The following is a 19,311-nucleotide window of genomic DNA, read 5'->3' as shown; positions in this document are numbered from 1 at the left end:
CTCCCCACCTCCCTTCCATTTCCAACCCTCTGCTAGTTTTTATCCATGTGTCCTTTATACTAGTTCCTGTAAATCCTTCTTCCCCTTTTTCCCCTGAAATTTCCTCCTCTCTCCCCTCTGGTCACTGTTCACCTGTTCTCTATTTCATTGTCTTTGGTTATATTTTGCTTGCTTGTTTGTTCTGTTGTTTAGCTTCCTGTTAAAGGTGAGATCATATGGTATTTGTCCTTCAACACCTGGCTTATTTCACTCAGCATAATGTTTTCCATTTCCATCCATGCTGTTGCAAAGGGTAGGAGCTCCTTCTTTCTTTCTACAGCATAAAATCCCATTGTGTATATGTACCATAATTTTTTGATCCATTCATTTACTGACGGGCAGCTAGGTTGCTTCCAGCTCTTGGCTATTGTAAATTGTACTGCTATGAACATTGGGGTGCATAGGTTCTTTTGGATTGGTGTTTCAGGATGCCTAGGGTATAATCCTAGCAGTGGAATTGCTGGGTCAAAAGGCAGATCCATCTTTAGTTTTCTGAGAAAATTCCATACTGTTTTCCATAGTTGTTGTACCAGTCTACAATCCCGCCAACAATGAACTAGGGTCCCCTTTTCCCCACACCCTCTCCAACATTTGTTGTTTGTTGCTTTGTTTATGATGACCATTGTGATTGGTGTAAGGTGGTATCTCATTGGTGGTTTTAATTTGCATCTCTCTGATAGCTAGAGATATTGAGCATCTTTCCATGTGTCTCTGGATCCTCTGTAAGTCCTCCTTGGAAAAGTGTCTGTCAAGTCCTTTGCCCATTTTTTAATTGGGTTGCTTGTCTTCTTAGAGTGGAGTTGTGTAAGTTCTTTGTATATTTTGGAGATGAAACCCTTGTCTGAGGTATCATTGGCAAATATATTTTCCCAAACAGTTCATTCTTTTTTTATTTTAATACTGTTTTCTTTAGCTGTGCAAATGCTTTTAATTTTGGTGAGATCCCATTTGTTTATTCTTTACTTATGTCCCTCGCTCTAGGGTACATATCAGTAAAAATGTTGCTGCATGAAATATCTGAGATTTTCTTGCCAATGTTCTTCTCTGGGACTTTAATGGTATCATGGCTTTTATTTAAGTCTTTTATCCACCTTGATTTTATTTTGGTGTATGGTGTATTTATTTTTTTCTTAATATATTTTATTGATTATGCCATTACAGTTGTCCCATTCCCCCCTTCATTCTCCTCCACCCTGCACACCCCCTCCCACCTTCATGCCCTCCCTTTAGTTCATGTCCATGTGTCATAATTTCCTTAGCTTCTCCATTTCCCACACCACTCTTGCCCTCCCCCTATTATCTCCCCACCATCTATGCTACTTATTTTTTGCACCTTCTCCCCTACTTCCCTCCTCCCACTCCCCTGTTGCTAACCTTCCATGTGATCTCCATTTATGTGGCTCCACTCCTGATCTAGCTGTCCTCTTAGTTTGCTTTTGTTTTAGGTGTGGTTGTTAATAACTGTGAGTTTGCTGTTTTTTCACTGTTCATATTTTTTATCTTCTTTTTCTTAGATAAGTCCCTTTAACATTTCATATAGTAAGGGCTTGGTGATGATGAACTCCTTGAACTTGACCTTATCTGAGAAGCACTTTATCTGCCCTTCCATTCAATGAAAGCTTTGCTGGATAGAGCGATCTTGGATGTAGGTCCTTGGATTTCATGACTTGGAATACTTCTTTCCAGCCCCTTCTTGCCTGTAAGGTCTCTTTTGAGAAATCAGCTGACAGTCTGAGGGGAGCTTCTTTGTAGGTGACCATTCCCTTATCTCTTGCTGCTTGTAGAATTCCCTCCTTCATTTTAATCTTGGCTAATGTAATTATGATGTGCCTTGGTGTGTTCCTCCTTGGTTCCGCCTTCTTTGGGACTCTCCGAGCTTCCTGGACTCCCTGAAAGTCAATTTCCTTTGCCAGATAGGGGAAGTTCTCCTTTATTATTTGTTCAAATAAGTTTTCCACTTGTTGCTCTTTCTCTTCCCCTTCTGGTACCCCTATGATTCAGATGTTGGAATGTTTCAAGATGTCCTGGAGGTTCCTAAGCCTCTCCTCATTTTTTAAAATTGTTTCTTCATTCTTTTCTGTTTGGTTGTTTCTTTCTTCCTTGTGGTCCACTCCATTGACTTGAGTCCCAGTTTTCTTTCCATCACTATTGGGTCTCTGTGCTTTTTGCTTCATTTCACTTAGTGCAGCCTTCATTTTTCATCTTACTTGTGACCAAAATCAATTAGTTCTGTGAGCATGCTGATCACCAGTGTTTTGAAGTATGCATCTGATAGGTTGGCTATCTCTTGGTCACTTAAACGTATTGGTTCTGGGGCTTTGATTTCTTCTTCTGGTTGAGCCATTTTTGTTCAGATCACTCCTTTTACAGGTGAGGGGCGGAGGCTTAGGTGTTCACCAGGACGGGGCAACACAGTCACTGGGTAGTGATGCTTTGTGTGCGGACGGGGTCAGAGAGGGAACAGTGGTGCTTGTTTCGTGCTCTCTCAGATTTAAGTCCCCTGTGCTGCTGCCCACAAACTGGCACCTTTTCAGTCGGTGCTTTTAGGCTTTATTTCCCGTCGCTGGGGCCCTGGGTTGTGCTGTCTGTTTCGCTGCCTGTTTTTGTTTGCTTAGGTGTTCACCAGGGTGGGGCAACACATTCACTGGGTTATGAGGCTGTATGTGGGGGAGGGGTCAGATAGGGAGCAATGGCACTTGTTCCACTTGTTGCACACTCTCAGATTTCAGTTTTCTCTGCCACTTTCCACAAGCAAATTGTGCCCTTCTGGTGCTGGTTCCTGAGTGGGTGGGGTTATGTACATTCTAGGACCCTGTGGGTCTCCCCAGTGAACTCTCCTGTGAGGCTGGGAGCCTCTCCCAGGACCTCACCCCCCACTAGTTTTTTCAATTGGTGCTTTTAGGCTTTAATTTCTGTTGCTGGGGCCCTGGGTAGCACAGTTTGTCTCACTGCCTGTTTTTGGCCTGGTTTATTTGTGCGTGAATATGTGTCCGCAGTCAGCCAGCCACCTTGCGAGCCTCACTGGGTTTGCTCGTCTCCTCCCCACACCCGGGTCACCAACCACCGCCTTTTCCTGCCTGGACCCCTCTCCTCTTGCCACCAACTCCACTTCTCTTACTGGTCTGGATGAATGGTTTGTTGTTGTCGAATTTGGGCACGGTTCAGTTTTCTGTTTGTTCTGGTTGTGTTTTTGTTTCTAAATCTTTGTGGTCTTTAAATTTGGTTGTGCAAGGAGGTACAGTATTTCCACCTATGCCTCCTTCTTGGCTGGAAGTCCTAATATTAGATTTTTATGTTAGTCTTATGTGTTATAATTTCTGAGATAACCATTAAAAGAATATAATGTATAACATTAACAATTGAAGAGTGAGAAATGGGATGACTATAAAATAACCCAAAACATAGGAATAAAACATTATTTTAAAAGACTAAAGTAATGTAACCAGTGGGATAAATAAAAAACATATAATAAGATTAGATATATAATCCCAAACTTATTGGTAATTACATTAAATGAGAAAGTATCAAAAGCTCCTTTTGATCAAAAGACAAAGAGTATTAGAATGGAGTCAGAAAAAGACAAAATGTCATATAATTTCACTTATATATGGAAACTAATGAGCAAAATAAACTAATAAAATAGACTTACAGATACAGAGAACAGAGAGGCAGCTGTCAGAGCTGGTTTGGGGGACTGGGTGAAAAAGTTTAAGGAATTAGGCCAAAAAACCCAGACAGACAACAGTAAGGTAGTTGCCAGAGGGAAAGGGCGTGGGGGGAGGTGGAAGATGGACAATGGGGGAGAAAAGGTGGTGGACGGAAACTTGACTTTGGGTGGTGAGCACGTGATGTAGTGTGCAGATCATATTTTATTCACTTGTACACTTGAAACCTGTTTTGTTTTATTAACCAGTATCACCTCAATTGATTCAATTTTTTATAAAAATGTTAGACTGAAAAAAATATATGCTAGTTTTAATCATCATATCTAAACTTAGTCATCAAAAGATTTAAATCAAAATGATATGTAGAAGAAATGCCATACAAATACTAATAAAAAGAATGTTTTTCAACCTATATTAACATCAGATTAACTAAAACCAAATGAACAATTTATAGCTATAGGTTTTAAAATTTGTTTTGCTTTGTGTGTAATAGGTGGAATCATGCCTTCCTGACAAGGTGGTTTCCTCGCACAATTCAGTGCTACCAGGCCAGCACATGGTCGCACCGCCACAATGAACTTTTTCCTTTCAGTTATTCAATGTCCTGAAGAAACTGTTCTAGAACAGTGTGAATTTCAGGTATTTTGTTTTGTTAAAAGCAACAGACATATCAGAACTTGTTCATTTTAGACAGAACATATATATTGAAAATGTGGTCAGCATTTCCATTTTTTACTTTTTTAGGTACCTGGTAACTTAACCAAAACATGTGAAGACAACAGAGGTATTCTGGGCTTTATACATACCTGTAGTTTATGATAATCCAGATCCATATCCTGCAAACTATGGCCTCTGGGCCAGCGGCCTGTTTTTGTAAATAATGTTATATTAGCATACAGCTATGCCTGTTCATGTACATGTTACCTAAGGCTGCCTTCATCTACAACCATTGATAGTTGCAATGGAGACTGTAGCTCACAGGTCTAAACGATTTACTATCTGGCCCTTAATGACCCTGCTTTAGACTGCCAGGTGGCTTTAGCTTGCACTTTAAGCCTAATCCCTTCTGCCTTACTTGTATGTTACTTGGTACAGTATTACTCCTTACTGACATCAGTTTCCACAATGACTTAACATGAAAGGTTCAGTTGTGTCTATTATACAGCTTACATATTTGTTCACTTTGATGTTCCTATAAGTTAACTTATTTTATCCTTGCTTAATAATCTTGTGAGATAGGTATTATGATCTTTATATTACAAATGAGAAATTTGAGTTTTAGAAGCCCAAACCTCAGTTTTCTGCTAGTCAAACCAAAGTTTGCTTTTAATCATTGCACTATACTCTTTCTGCCATACTTGTCTTGACTCTCCCATGCTCTGTTTCATAGCTTCTGCTTACTGCCCATGGATCATTTCCTGACTATGAATATTTTATCTTCTATTCTAAACTGTTTCCTTTCCTTTCTCATGTCATTAAATCACTAGACAGTGCATCTGTGACTGCTTTTGAGTCAGGAATGTGATGGTCCCTGTCTGGGAGGCATGGGATAAGGACAAAAAATAACCTTGAAGGGATCACTTTTAAAGAGCAATATAATATTCTTTGGTAATATACTGTGATAAGCAATCCAAGTCTTTCTGTGAAGGGGAGGTGTAATTGAAATGTGGTTATTTTTATTCCTCTGATACTAGCTTTTAATATTTTTAGATAGCCTTTTGTAAGATACTTACTTATGTTTCTCTCCTAGGTTCTTAACCTGCTTCTGAGACTAAAAAGACAGATACTAGGATGGCAAGAGTTAAATTGTTTGAACAACTGTCTAGTTAGTCCTACTGTTTGAAAATATATAATTAGATATGTTATAGATATGTTTAATAATATAGTCTAGCCCTGGCTGGTGTAGCTCAGTGGATTGAGCACAGGCCAGCGAACCACATGATCGCAGTTCAATTCCCAGTTGGGGCAATGCCTGGGTTGCAGGCCAGTTCCTGGCAGGGGACACACGAGAGGCAACCATACATTGATATTTCTCTCCCTCTCTCCTTCCCTTCCCCTCTAAAGATTAAAAAATAATAATAATAATAATACAGTCTATATAGTTAGTCTGTAAGCAGTTATGTTACAAGAACTAACATACATATTAAATACCATATGAAATACAGCCTCATATAGTAGAGTAATCAGGGTCTTTTGGATACCTGTATTCTAGTTCCTACTGTCCATTTTAACCAACTGAGAAACCTTGGGGTATTTCCAAATGTTTGCCTCAACATGATGTATTAGTAATAATTTTCTCATGTATTAAAGTAGGGGACTGTATTACCTCTAAGATGCTATTCAGGTCTAAAATTGCTTGGTTCTGTGATTTAATTTGTACTGTATGTTTCTTTATTTAGCGGTTATCACACATAAGATCAAATGCCTCTGTTCTCTGATAAAAATAGAGTTCCATTAATGCTCTTGGAGTTACCAAAGAAAGCTTAACTATATGAAACTATTACCATTAAAAACACATTCAAGACAAACATAACAAGATTTTGAAGTAAGATAAAAGTGGTTTCTCCACAAAATCCAAAATAGTGGTCAGTGATATGAATACTGCAGTCTTTTCTTTGCCTGTCATAGTAAATGACCAGGAAAAACTCTAAAGAAACACCATAGTTCATTTCTAGTACAGTGGCAATCTATACAGTTGTCCTATTTAGATGGCATTGTTTAAGATATATCATTTAGAAATAATTAAACATTTAATTATATGACTAACCTAACACAGGTAACCAACCTTTTTTTCAGTCACTTAATACCAGTAGTTCTGGGGATGTGATGTAGAGCGTGGTACCTGAAGTGAACAAACAGTACAGTGTCATGTATTTGAAAGTTGCCAAGAGTAAATCTTAACATCACAAGAAGAAAATCCTAACTGTATAAGAGAATGAATATTAACTAAACTTATTGTGGTAATTATTTTGCAGTATTTATATTCATTAAATCACTATACTTTTCAACTAATACAGTGTTATATATTAATTATGTCTCAATGGAAACAAAGAAAAAAAGATGTTACCAAAAAATTTTAAGGTATACTGAGAAATACTGAAGATATAAAGCACACACCAATTATACTCTAAGCTTCTATTTTTATCAATAACTTATCAAACGGTTATTTGGTTTCATTATTTCACCTGGAATTAGTTCAGCTGTTCCAGGCATTTTAAACAATACCTTTCATTTTTTTAATACTTCATTTTTATTGTAACTTTCCATTACTATTTAACTTCCTCTACCCTCGTCCACCTCCCTCTCCCCACAACCACCACACATGTCTGTGTCCATGAGTTCTTTTTCTTTTTTCTCAATCCCTCCACCTCTCAAGTCCCCACCCCCAGAGCTGTCAGCCTGCTCTTTGTGAGTCTGTTTCCATCTGGCTTGTGAGTTCAGTTTGTTCATTACATTCCATGTAGTATTGAAATCATGGTTCTTGTCCTTCTCTGACTGGCTTATTTCACTAAGCTTAATTAACCAATACCTCTTACATGTTAGGAAGCAGCTAAGGATGGTTGGAAGACACATAAAGTTGTAGCGTGCACCACTAGAGACTGCAATCAAAACTTCAGCATCTTCCCTATATAAAAACAAAAGAAAGGATTAGGAATGTCGGTCAAAGTGGAGATTTTATGTGAGTGGGGTAAGGAGATGAGAAAAATTTTAAACACATACTAACAGGAGGGAAAATATTTTGGTTTTGCTCACAAGAGAATTTTATTGTTTTGGAGGAGGGAAATATATTGGGTTAATATCATTTCACATTGTAACATTGCTGTATGCTCATTACAATGATACCTTAGAAGTATAATTGGCTCAATTTTTCCTGTATAAAATTACACTGTGTTTGAAAACTTGTAACATCTTAGATTTAATAAAATTTATTGAGCCCTGGCTGGTGTAGCTCAGTGGATTGAGTGCAGGCCTGCGAACCAGACGATCTCGGTTCGATTCCCAGTCAGGGCACGTGCCTTGATTGCAGGCCAGTTCCCAGCAGGGGACCCACGAGAGGCAACCATACATTGATATTTCTCTCTCTCTCTCCTTCCCTTCCCAGATAAAGATAAATAAATAAAAAATCTAAAAAAAGAGATTTTAAAAAAATTATTGATAAGTTTATAAAGTTTTTTTAGAGAGTGTTAAATGTATAATTATGCTTATATATGCTTAGGAATATTTTTGTGGCTATAGTAAAATTATTGAATTTAGGAGGACATCTTAGTTAAGACAAGTGTTTTTATAGGCAACTTTTGGTGGAATAAGTAGCAGAATATTTATATTCTCATTACTATTCGGGAGAGGTACACCAGTAACACAGTTTGAACATGACCCAGAGAAGCAGAAGACCCACCTAAGACTAACTGCAGTCATGACTCCCAGCTGCCCTCCTTAATAGAACAAAATACACATGACTCCCTGTTATAAGACTCTGTCATGCCAATAACATTATATGGAACAAAACTGAATATAAATGATGTGCATAATTATTGGAAGTACAGCAAGAAGTTTCTTGCATCTTTACCTTGGGCAGGAGTTGAGCAGAGAGTGGAGTATGACTGAAGAGTTCGAATAACAGAAAATGCGATTATAAGTGGGAAGCCTTGAGGGATATGTAAAAAGTTAGCCTGGGGAAACCATTCTGCTTCTCCGAGTCAGGTTTGACCTGTGTTGCTTGTGGACCTCTCCTTACTACTAGTGAGAACATAAATACTCTGGGCCTTCCTCCACCAAAATTTGCCTATAAAGACCCTGAAATCACTTCCTCCCACAGGCACAACAATACATAACTATATATATGGAACAATTCCCTGTGAAAAGAACTTGAGAAGTAGCAGAGACACACTCTTGCCAAAAATCCTTCCCCTGGTATAGCGGCCCATTGTTGGGGGCGGGAGGACCTCAGAACATAAAGAAAAAACATACATAAATAAATTTTCTTCTTCAGGAGCAGAGGTTCTGTACCCCACATAGGTACACTAGCCCTCAGCTCCTGCACTAGAGAGATGGGTCCCCAAGATACTTTATTTGAAAACCACGCTCACACTCAGGACAAACACAGGACTGTAGGGAGCAAAGACTCCACTCTCTTTTTTTTTAATTTTATTTATTTATCTTTAGAGGGGAAGGGAAGGAGAGAGGAAGGAAACATCAATGTATGGTTGCTTCTTGTGCATCCCCTGCAGGGAACTGGCCCCTGCCGGAAACTGGCCTGCAACCCAGGAATGTGCCCTGACTGGGAATCAAACCGCGATCGTGTGGTTCGCAGGCCTGCGCTCAATTCACTGAGCTACGCCAGCCAGGGCACAAAGACTCCACTCTTAAAGGGCTAATGCACGGACCCACTTGCCCAGGGACACAGCACAAAAAGCCACAGTTTGAGGGGAGCCTGGACTGTAGGTGAAAGAATATACCTGTGTTAGGCTCGAAGCATCTGTAGGAGACAGAAATATGGGTTTTCTCCAGGAATGATACACTGGTAGCCACCATTTTTACCAGTTCCTTCTACCTTTCTGCCATCAGTGCAAATGGGTACACTTTACACCCCTATTTTAACCTGCTAACAGAGGCAGGCAAGCATCACTACCCACACCCCATATCATTCATACAACCTGACAGACATGGTTGGCAAGCAGTTCCAGCCTTTGACACAGCTCACTGGACCCTGCTAGAGCCAGGGGCACACAGAGAGGGCACACGATGCCCACTGAGCACCGGGGTCAGGCTGCCATGGGAGGCTGCATTTCTGGACATAACAGGTGTGAAATAATCAGAGAAAGAGCTTGAGAGACAGCTAAGAGCTAGGGCAAGGTTAAATGGTAGCATTCATCTTTTGTACATACAGCCATTTCTTCAAGACATGAGAGATTGCTGTTTAGTATAATGCACAGAAACAAACACAGAAAGCATCACAAAATTAGGAAACAAAGGAAAAGGTGTTCCAAATAAAGGAACGAGGTAAAATCCCAGAAAGAAACCTCAATGAAACAGGTATTTTACCTGATAAAGAGTTCAAAGTAATGATCATAAATGTGCTCACAACTAGGAGGAAGAATGGATGAACACGTTGAGAACTTCATTAAAGAAATAGAAAATATAAGAAATACCAAATAGTACTTGCAGAGATGAAAAGAAAAAAACTAAACAGAAAAATACACAAGAGGGAATCAGCAGCACATTGGAAGATACAGAAGACTAGATCAGTGACCTGAATCACATGGTTGTAGCAATTACCCAAACAAAACAACAGAAAGAAAAAAAAATTTTAAGATGAGGATTCTCTGAGGGACCTCTGGGACAATGTCAGGCTTATGGACATTCACATTATAGGGATCCCAGAAGGAGAAGAAAAAGAGAAAAGGGCAGAAAACTTATTTGAAGAAATAGTGGCTGAAGACTTACTTATCCAGGGGGAGGAAACAGATACCCTTGTTGAGGGCGCACAGAGTCCCAAACAACATGAGCTCAAAGAGATCTACCCCAAGACACATTATAATTTAAAGTCACGGTGAAATATAAAGAGAGAGTCTTAAAAGCAGCAAGAAAATAACAGTTAAATACAAGGGAAACCTCATAAGACTGCCGCCTATTTTTTTCAGTAGGAACTATGTGAGCCAGAAGGGATTGGCATGATATAGTCTGAGTGCTGAAACCAAGCATATTCTACCTGGCAAGGTTATCATTCAGAATTGAAGAAGGAAGTTTTTCAGACAAACAAGAGCTAAAGGAGTTCATCACCCCTAAACCAATCTTACAAGAAATGTTGAAGGGACTTTATTGAGCTTTTTAAAAAAATGTCATAACTAGAAATAAAATATATAAAGGAAATTGTACCATGTAAAAGAAAATATATAGAAAACATAGTGGATCAACCACATATAAATCTAGTATGAAGGTCAAAAGACAAAAGTAGTAAAATGAATCATAACTACAATAATTAAAGGGTATACAAGATAGGAAGATGTAAAATTTGACATCTAAAACATGGGAGTAAAAATGTAGTGTTGATAATAGATATGCAAACAATAACTACCATATGATCCACTTCTAGATATATGTCCAAAGAAAATGAAAACACTAATTTGAAAAAACATATGCACCCTTATGTTCATTGCAGCATTACTTACAATAACTCCAGATATGGAAGCATCATAAGCATGCATCAGTAGATCAATGGGGAAAAAGATGTGGTATATATAAACAGTGAGATATTACTTAGCCATGAAAAACTAATGAAGTCTTGCCATTTACGATAAAATGGATGCACCTTGAAAGTATTATGCTAAGTGAAATAATAAAGAGAAAGACAAATACCATATGATTTCACTCATGTGTGGAATCTACCAGAAAAAAAAGAAGCAAACAAAACTAGTCTTAACAAATACCCTATGATTTCACTTATGTGTGGAATCTACAAGAAAAAAAAGAAACCAGTCTTGTAGATACAGACAGCAGATGGTTTTCAGGAGGTTCAGGAGTAGGCAGACTGGGTGAAGGGGATTACAAAGGCCAAACTTCCAGTTATAAATAAGTCATGGAATATAACATAAGGGAGTATAGATAATAATATTTTACCAATTATTTACCAACAGTATTTTACACAGATGCTTTAAGGTTACATAAATTAAGACAACAAGTTTGTCAGCTTCTTTATAATGTGCATAACTATAAAAATATATATTTACATACTGGATATAAATACATATATACCATAGGAGTCAGCTCCTTAAAGAAATTTCACTCTTTGGTATAGTGACAAATGATAACTAGACCCCTTGGTATTTATTTCAGAGAAGTGAAGGTATATTTCCACAAAATTACATGTATGCAGATGTTTATAGAAGCTTTTTAAATAATTACCCAAAACTGGAAACAACCCAAATGTCCATCAACTAATGAATGGATATAGAGTTATGGGATATCTGTACAGTGGAACACTACTCAGTGATATAAAGGAATGGATTGATACATGTGATAATGTGAATAAATCTCAAAAGCATTGAATTAAGTGAAAGAAGTCAAATTCAAGAGTCTGCTTACTATATGAATCCACTTTATGACATTATAGAAAAGGCAGACTTAGGGACAAAAATCACAGAAATGGTTGGCAGGTTGGGTATCACATGAGAGCACTGGCTGTAGTGGTGGAGCACAAGGGAAGATTTTGTATAAAGGTAAATATTATCAGAATGGGTAATTTTGTCAGTAAGAATAATAGAAGTATGATACTGACAAAAAAGCAGTTGTCTGTGAAATATGTAGAGTATCTTTTATATAGATAAAAGGTCCCCAGTGGGGGCCACATGAGAGGCAACCACACATTGATATTTCTCTCCCTCTCTTTCTCCTTTCCTTCCCCTCTCTCTAAAAATGAATAAATCTTTAAAAAATAAAGTGTGTAACTGCAAGGAATGCAGTCAATATTGTAAAGATACTGTATATTTAGTTGCAAATATGCACATATGTACACACTGTCTCTGGAAGGATATACAACAGACAGGTAAGTGGTAATATCAGGAGAGGATTTGAAGCATTGAGGGTTGGAGGTGGCAGAAATATTTACTTTACATTGTATTTTTTATTCTTTTAGAATTTTGTTATTTTGTATTTACACATTGGAATATTATGCAGTTGTAAAAAATAAAATCTAACCTTTTGCAATAGCATGGATGGACCTAGAGACTGTTATGTTATGTGAAATAAGCCAGTCAGAGAAAGAAAAATGCCATATAAACTCATTTGTATGTGGAATCTAATGAACAAAATCAACTGGTGAACAAAATAGAAACAGAGACTTTGAATATCTGGAACACACTGACAGCTGTCGGAGGGGGGTGAGGAGAGAAGGTGAGGGGATTGGCCAAAGAACATGGATGCTTGACTCCTACACAAATGATATGATGATGGCCAGAGGGAAGGGGTAGAGCAAGAGTGAGTTGGGGAGTGGGCCAATGGGGGGAAGAATGGGAACATCTGTAATAGTGTCAACAATAAAAATAAAGTGAGAAAACCAACTAGAATGTATTATATTTGTTGCATTTATTATCATGTGTTTTAGAAAAAATAAATGCAATTTTATATTAGTATAAATAAATGAGTATACACAGTTTTTATAAAAATAATTGCCAGAAATATTGGAAATGTGGCAGAAAAACAGGAATAATATCTTATTTGTTAATTTCTTAATGATTGTGATATAAAATTCATTTTTATTTGTAATGTGTTAGAATTATATGTTATTAATAGTGAGAGTAGGAGATGCAGTAGCAACAGCATATTTAAATTAGTCACGGTTTTTTTGTAGTTATGTTTTCTTGCATTACATATAACATAAATCCAACTCAAACTGGCATAAACCAAAAAAAAAAAATTTACTAGACCCAGGAAGTCCAAAAATGGATCTGGATTTGTCTGGCCCTTGGGGACATAGGAGTACAAATTATGTCATCAGGATTGTTTTCTTCTTGGGGCTAGTGGTATAGAACAATCTGGATCGTATCTGCCTGAGCTCATCCTAGCCCCAGGACTGAACAGGTTCACTGTAGCACAAGGTAAGGATGTTTCCAAAAAAATATGTAGATGTGCTAGCCAGATAAGAACATATCTAATAGAAGAAGGAGGTTATAAAGTCAGATTCTATCAGCTTTGAAAGTAGTCTCCAGGACCTAGACAGATTAGGTGTTTGCAATTGACAAAGTAAGTCGAATGCTGTGGAGCAACATTAAACTTTCATAACCAACTAAATGTGGGAAGTGAATTATTCAGTATTACCCAAAACTCAAGAATTTAAATGAAGTTTGCATGATCTCTTTTTTACTGCAGAAATTTCTTAAGCAGAATCTTTATTATGGCATTTTCCTGCTAGAACATTGTTGGGTTTTTATATTTTTGTTTTCTTTTTCCCTAGAAATACCCGGTTTAAAAAATCAGAATAATCAGTTAAGGTAACATTTAGCAAATTCTCTGTTACCTAATATTTGATATTTCTTACACATATGCAACAGGATATCTGATGTTTTGTGAGATGAATGTGATTTGTGCTTTTTTGCATGATTCTTTTTTTACTTGCCACTGTTGCAGTGGGTATCTCTGTCTTCCAAGTTACTATTTCAAGCACATTTTATAATAAAATGAAAACTGGCAAAGTTGTTAATTATTGGCATCAAGAACCAGCCACCTATTTTTATTTTTATTTTAATTCATGAGAATGTTTCATCTATGATTCTATAATGTGGCATGTTAAAGAAAGCTCACAAACGTCTTAAATGTAATGTTAAGGTATCTCTTTGTTAGAATTTGCTAGCCCAGGTAGAGAACAAATTAATTAATTTAGTGCCTAAATTTACACACAAAGACCCAAACTCCTGCATGTTTTTATAGTTCTCCATTATCAAAACAGAAAAGCGATGTTGTCTACTGTTGTCTTGTATTACAGCACTGTGATCAGGATTTCACAATTTGTTTTATGACTTCATCCTTACACATGAAAATAATTCCAGTGAAATCATATGAGTTCAGCCAAATTAGTGAATTTTTGCCTCTATTGATATTAGCGTAGTTTGTGAGGTGTGTGATCATAGTTTGCTCTGTGTTAACAAATACCATTTGAAATGAAAGCTAACATTTTCATGCAAATTAAACTCTGAATAAACAAAACTGAAACCTGATTTACCAGTACGATAGTTTGTTTTTTTTAATTTAATCTTTATTATATTTTTTCCATTACCATTTAGTCCACTTATTACTCCCCCACAAGCAGTCACCACTCTGTTTTCCATGTCCATGAGTCCAGGGCCATATTTTGAGAGTTACACTGAGAACATTTTGGCTATATCTGAAATCCAGTGGGAATGGTGGTTAGGAGGTGGCAGTTCTTTTACAATTATTAGTTTGAACTGTATTGAACAACTGATTGCAGAGCCTTTAGAATGTGAATGTTACAGGCAGAGAGAAACAATAGTATTTCTTGAAGAAAATATTGTTAACATTCAAGTTCGCTCCCATTCTCCCTTTACAGATTTTTTTCCTGCAGAAAAGGAACTGAAAAGGTTAAAGCATATCTGTAAGAATCACCCTTGTGTATTTTTTTCATGTTAAATATCAAAGATGGCTTAACAACATATTTAGAATTTTCTGAGTTTTACTATTAATAAAGTTAAAAGAAAATCTAGTCTAATCAAGCAGTGGAGCCACATTAAATTTGTATCTGAAACACCCAGTACGCTTATCTGCACTTGAGATATCGCTCTGAACCTATGTTCCACATTCTGAATTCTGTGTATAAAGTTAAACATTGCAGAGGGTATATATCTGATGATAGAGATGAATAAGGCTAAAGTTTAGTAATGAGCAAAGTTGGTAAATTAAATATGTTCAAGTCTCTAGTGTATCTGTTGTTGATATAATTGGATTATTTTGTGGGAAAGTATAAAACACTCCTAACAATACTGATAAGGTTTAAAAGTACCAGAAACTTAAGACTGTTATTCATACAATAGTACTGTACTTTAACATATCAAATTAATAACTAAATTTCTTAAAACTCTTATTGCTTGCAGGCAAAGTTGTTAGCCATGCAAGAAGCCAGAGAAACTGCAGTTCAGCAGTACAAAAAACTGGAAGAAGAAATTCAGACACTCCGAGTTTACTACAGGTAAAAAACTCTTTTTTGGCTGGGGCATGAATAAATGTTGGTTTGAAAAATGCTTCTACCTAATTTTACAGTGGTTAGTGAGGAAGTACCTCAGTGAAATTAAACATCATGCACTTAAGACCTTTTTGTAATTTTAAAATGATTCAGACATAAAATGTTTATTATTTTACCTCTTTTCCTGCCTACGTTTGGTAAGTTTTGAGTTTAGACTCCCATCAGCTTTATACAACATACAAATGCAGCCTGGTCAGCAGTTGAACTACTGACTCGTCTAAATGCCACCTCTAAAATGATGACATATATTTTCAAGATAGTACATGAATATCAGTAATAACAGCCTTTCACCTATTATGATACGAGAACTTTCTAAAGGATTTTAAGATTTATTTAAATAAAGAGTAGTTGTGAAATTAATTCAGTAGGTTACACTGGCATTTTTTAATGGAAAGAAAGAAAATTGAAAATGGCAGAGTGCATCTCCTGCAGTAAGGGCCAATACTGTTTTGTGATGCTTTTGTTTCAGTTTTGTGTAGCATGAGAGACAGAGCTAAGGTTGTGCATTGGGCTATGTGTACAATATATATATCTGCACAGCAGATCAAGGTTTTAAAGAAAAGATTTGAAAAATGATGTATAAAGCCCCGTATATTCTTTGATACTGAGATTTTAAAACAACAAGAACAAAAAAACCCTTCAAGTCTGAAATATAAGAATCCACTAACAAGGGTTATTAAGCTATTGAAATACTTTTTTTAAATTTGGCCTTCCTTTCAGAATGTTAAGTGCATAAATGGAATAAATCAAAATCAGTTCTACTGAAATACAATTCTGAAAGAATTACCTTATGGTGTATTAGTGTGTGTGTGTGTGTGTGTGTGTGTGTGTGTGTGTGTGTGTGTGTGTATGCATCACTAATTCATAAAATAATCAGATCTAACAGCAAGTCTGTGAACAACTGTGATTTCAAAGCAGTGATGACAGTAAGTGGACTTGAGGGGTAACTGCCAACACTGAAACGTGACATGAAAATGCCAGTAGCTCCTAGGGGTACAAACTCATCACAACCACCAGTACCACTGTTGTAGTTTGTTACCTGTAATTATGTTCCTGACTGTAGGAAATGCTGTATTTACATGAGAGTTAATGAAAAACAGATGAAGTTTTTTCCCATGCCCAAATTATGAACTCCTGCTTTAGAGCAGTGTTACTGACCTAGATAGTAGTTAGTAGTTAGTTACTGTTTTGAATTGAATGTGGCCCTCAAAGAAGACATGTTGGAAGTCCTAACCTTTAGTACCTAAGAAGTTGACCTTTCCTGTAAACAGGGTCTTTACAGGGTTAATCAAATGAAGTCATTACCATGGGCTCCAACCCAATATGAAAGTGGAAATTTGGGCACAGAGGCACATGCATAGAGGCAAGACAATAATGAAGACACGGGGAGATGATAACCTTGTCCCTGGAGCCATGCAGCTACAGGCCAAGGAGCACCAATTATAGCAGAAAACACCAAAAGCTAGAAGAAGTGTGGGAGGATTCTCCCAAATAATAGCCCAGCAGACATCTGGATTTTTAGCTTCTAGAACCATGAGGCAATACATTTCAGTTGTTCTGAGCCCCCCAGGTTGTGGGACTTCGTTACAGCAGCCTTAGGAACCTAATATAGTTATCAGATACCAAGTATGCTTGGTTGATGACTGTCGGTGGGGAATCAATTGCTTGCAGTTGGAGTAAGTGTCTATGTGTGGCCAAGTAAGTAAGCAGAACCCTGATAGTGGATGAAGACATCCCACCCACTCACCCTTTTAAAAAACCTGTAGAGTGAATATTGTAGTATTCTATATTTTATACTAGTGGGTTCTTAACTGTAGCTGGGCATTAGATCACCTGAGGACCTTCTAAAAATCCTGATCCCTATCCCATCTCAAACCTATTAGAGCAGACTCTCTTGAGATAGGACTGGGCTACCAGTGTGTTTTAAAACTCCCCAGAAATTCCTATGTGGTCCCAAGTATGAGGGCCGCTGCTTTACACACACATTTTGGTTAGCTTCATTAAATTAGGGTCTCCTTTTGGTAGAACAACAGAGGCATGTATTAAACCCTTTATTATAATAGGGTTTTATATTTGTTAAGTGCTTTGAAAAGTGCCTAGAACATAGTATCATGTAAGTATAAGTAAAACAAGTAATATGTCCCTGGGGGAATAAGTGGAAAATAAAACTTATGTTTCTTAATTTTAAAAAAAGTGAGTACTGTGTGATTTGTGAGCACACCTCAGATATTGCAGTGTGGTACACAGTAGCTTCACCTAATAGAAAGGAGGTTGGTTATGGAACCTTCTCCTGCCATCCTTGTGAGATAGGACAGTGAATGAATGTTGTGCCAATGAAGAGACCATGCCCAAGGGTTCTAAGAGGCATATGATAGTCTTGCACTTTTAAAAAAGTCTAGAACTGATTAAAAAAATGAAACTTTGTTGCCAAATTTTGTCATTCCTTCTCTTTGATAAATTGCAGAAGATTATGAAAAGATCTTGAAAATTATAAAACTTTAATAGTTGTTTTCAAAGACTTTTTTAGCCTACATGTATTTAACAGAGTTAAATGACCTCTTCTAAATAAAGAGTTAGCAATCATTGACTCAAAAGTATACTTTGCAAGTACCCCTCTCACTGTTACTTTTGAAAAAATTGCTGGTAATGAGGGCCCAGAGACATATGAAAAGATGCTCAGCAACACTAGCCATCAGAGAGATGTAAATTAAAGCCACAATAAGATACCACCTCACAAAAGCCAGAAGGGCCATCATAAATCAACAACCAAGTGTTGGAGAGGGTGCGGAGAAAAGGGAACCCTAGTGCACTGTTGGTAGGAATGCAGACTGGTGCAGCCACTATGGAAAACAGTATGGAATTTCCTCAGAAAACTAAAAATGGAACTGCCTTTTGACCCAGCAATTCCATTGCTAGGATTATATCCTAAGAACCCTGAAATACCAATTCAAAAGAACCTGTGCACCCCAATGTTCATAGCAGCACAATGTACAATAGCCAAGCATTGGAAGCAACCTAGGTGCCCATCAGTAAATGAATGGATCAAAAAATATGGTAGATTTACACAATAAAATTCTATGCAGGAGAGAAGACGAAGGAGCTCCTACCCTTTGTGACAGTATGGATGGAACTGGAGAGCATTATGCTAGGTGAAATAAGCCAGGTGGTGAGGGACAAATACCATATGATCTCACCTTTGACTGGACCATAATCAACAAAAGAAAAAAGCAAACAAGATCTAACCAGAGACACTGAAATTAAGAACAGTCTAACAATAGCCAGAGGGGTGGGCGACGGGGACAGTGGGAAGAAGTGTTTTCAGGAACTAGTATAAGGGACACATGGATAAAGCCAAGGAGGAGGGTGGAAGCAGGGGAGGGAGGTGGGTTTGGCTGGGGTTGGGGGAAGTGGTGGAGAAAGAATGCAGACAACTGTAATTGAACAACAATAAAGTAATTTAAAAATTGGTGGTAGTGTAGTAAGTCCACTGTGATTTGCTGTTAGACATCCCTGCCTTCTGTGGCCTTACATAAACAGACATAAGACCATTTCTGTTTTGTAAAGTGAGAATTATTGTACTACCTAGTAGAGTTGTTTTAAGTAAGTACAGATCATCTTCTTTTAGTGTTCAACAAATGTTAAGATAAATTTATTTTTACAACAAAGTGAGATAGGAGTAGAGTCCAAAACTATAATTCACTGAAGTCAAGAAAGGAGATTTCAAAAAAAACATTGCTAATCAGTAAAGCAAGATAAGAACAAAAAGTATTCTTTTTGTTTAAAATTAGTTGGTCGTTAATGACCACCACAATAGTAGCTTTAATAAAGCATTAGATATAGAAGCCAGTTTTCTGTGAA

The 19,311-nt window shown here is 37.2% G+C and overlaps 1 protein-coding gene across 5 annotated transcripts in view; it reads left to right on the top strand.

Annotated features, from left to right (window-relative positions):
• MIPOL1 (mirror-image polydactyly 1) overlaps positions 1–19,311 on the top strand; it is a 300,958-nt gene that overhangs the window by 183,262 nt on the left and 98,385 nt on the right. For all 5 annotated transcript variants that reach the window (XM_037056425.1, XM_037056427.1, XM_037056428.1 and 2 more), the window contains one exon: positions 15,305–15,399. In XM_037056425.1, the coding sequence (XP_036912320.1) occupies positions 15,305–15,399 (95 nt within the window). The remainder of the gene's footprint in view (positions 1–15,304; positions 15,400–19,311) is intronic.

The sequence above is a fragment of the Sturnira hondurensis genome, unplaced genomic scaffold, assembly GCF_014824575.4.
Source record: "Sturnira hondurensis isolate 20B ecotype Veracruz unplaced genomic scaffold, ASM1482457v3 Scaffold0008948, whole genome shotgun sequence".
In the NCBI taxonomy this organism is placed as follows: Eukaryota; Metazoa; Chordata; class Mammalia; order Chiroptera; family Phyllostomidae; genus Sturnira; species Sturnira hondurensis.
The sequence above is the reverse complement of the archived record's forward strand: the minus strand, read 5'-3'. Positions and strand labels throughout refer to the sequence as shown.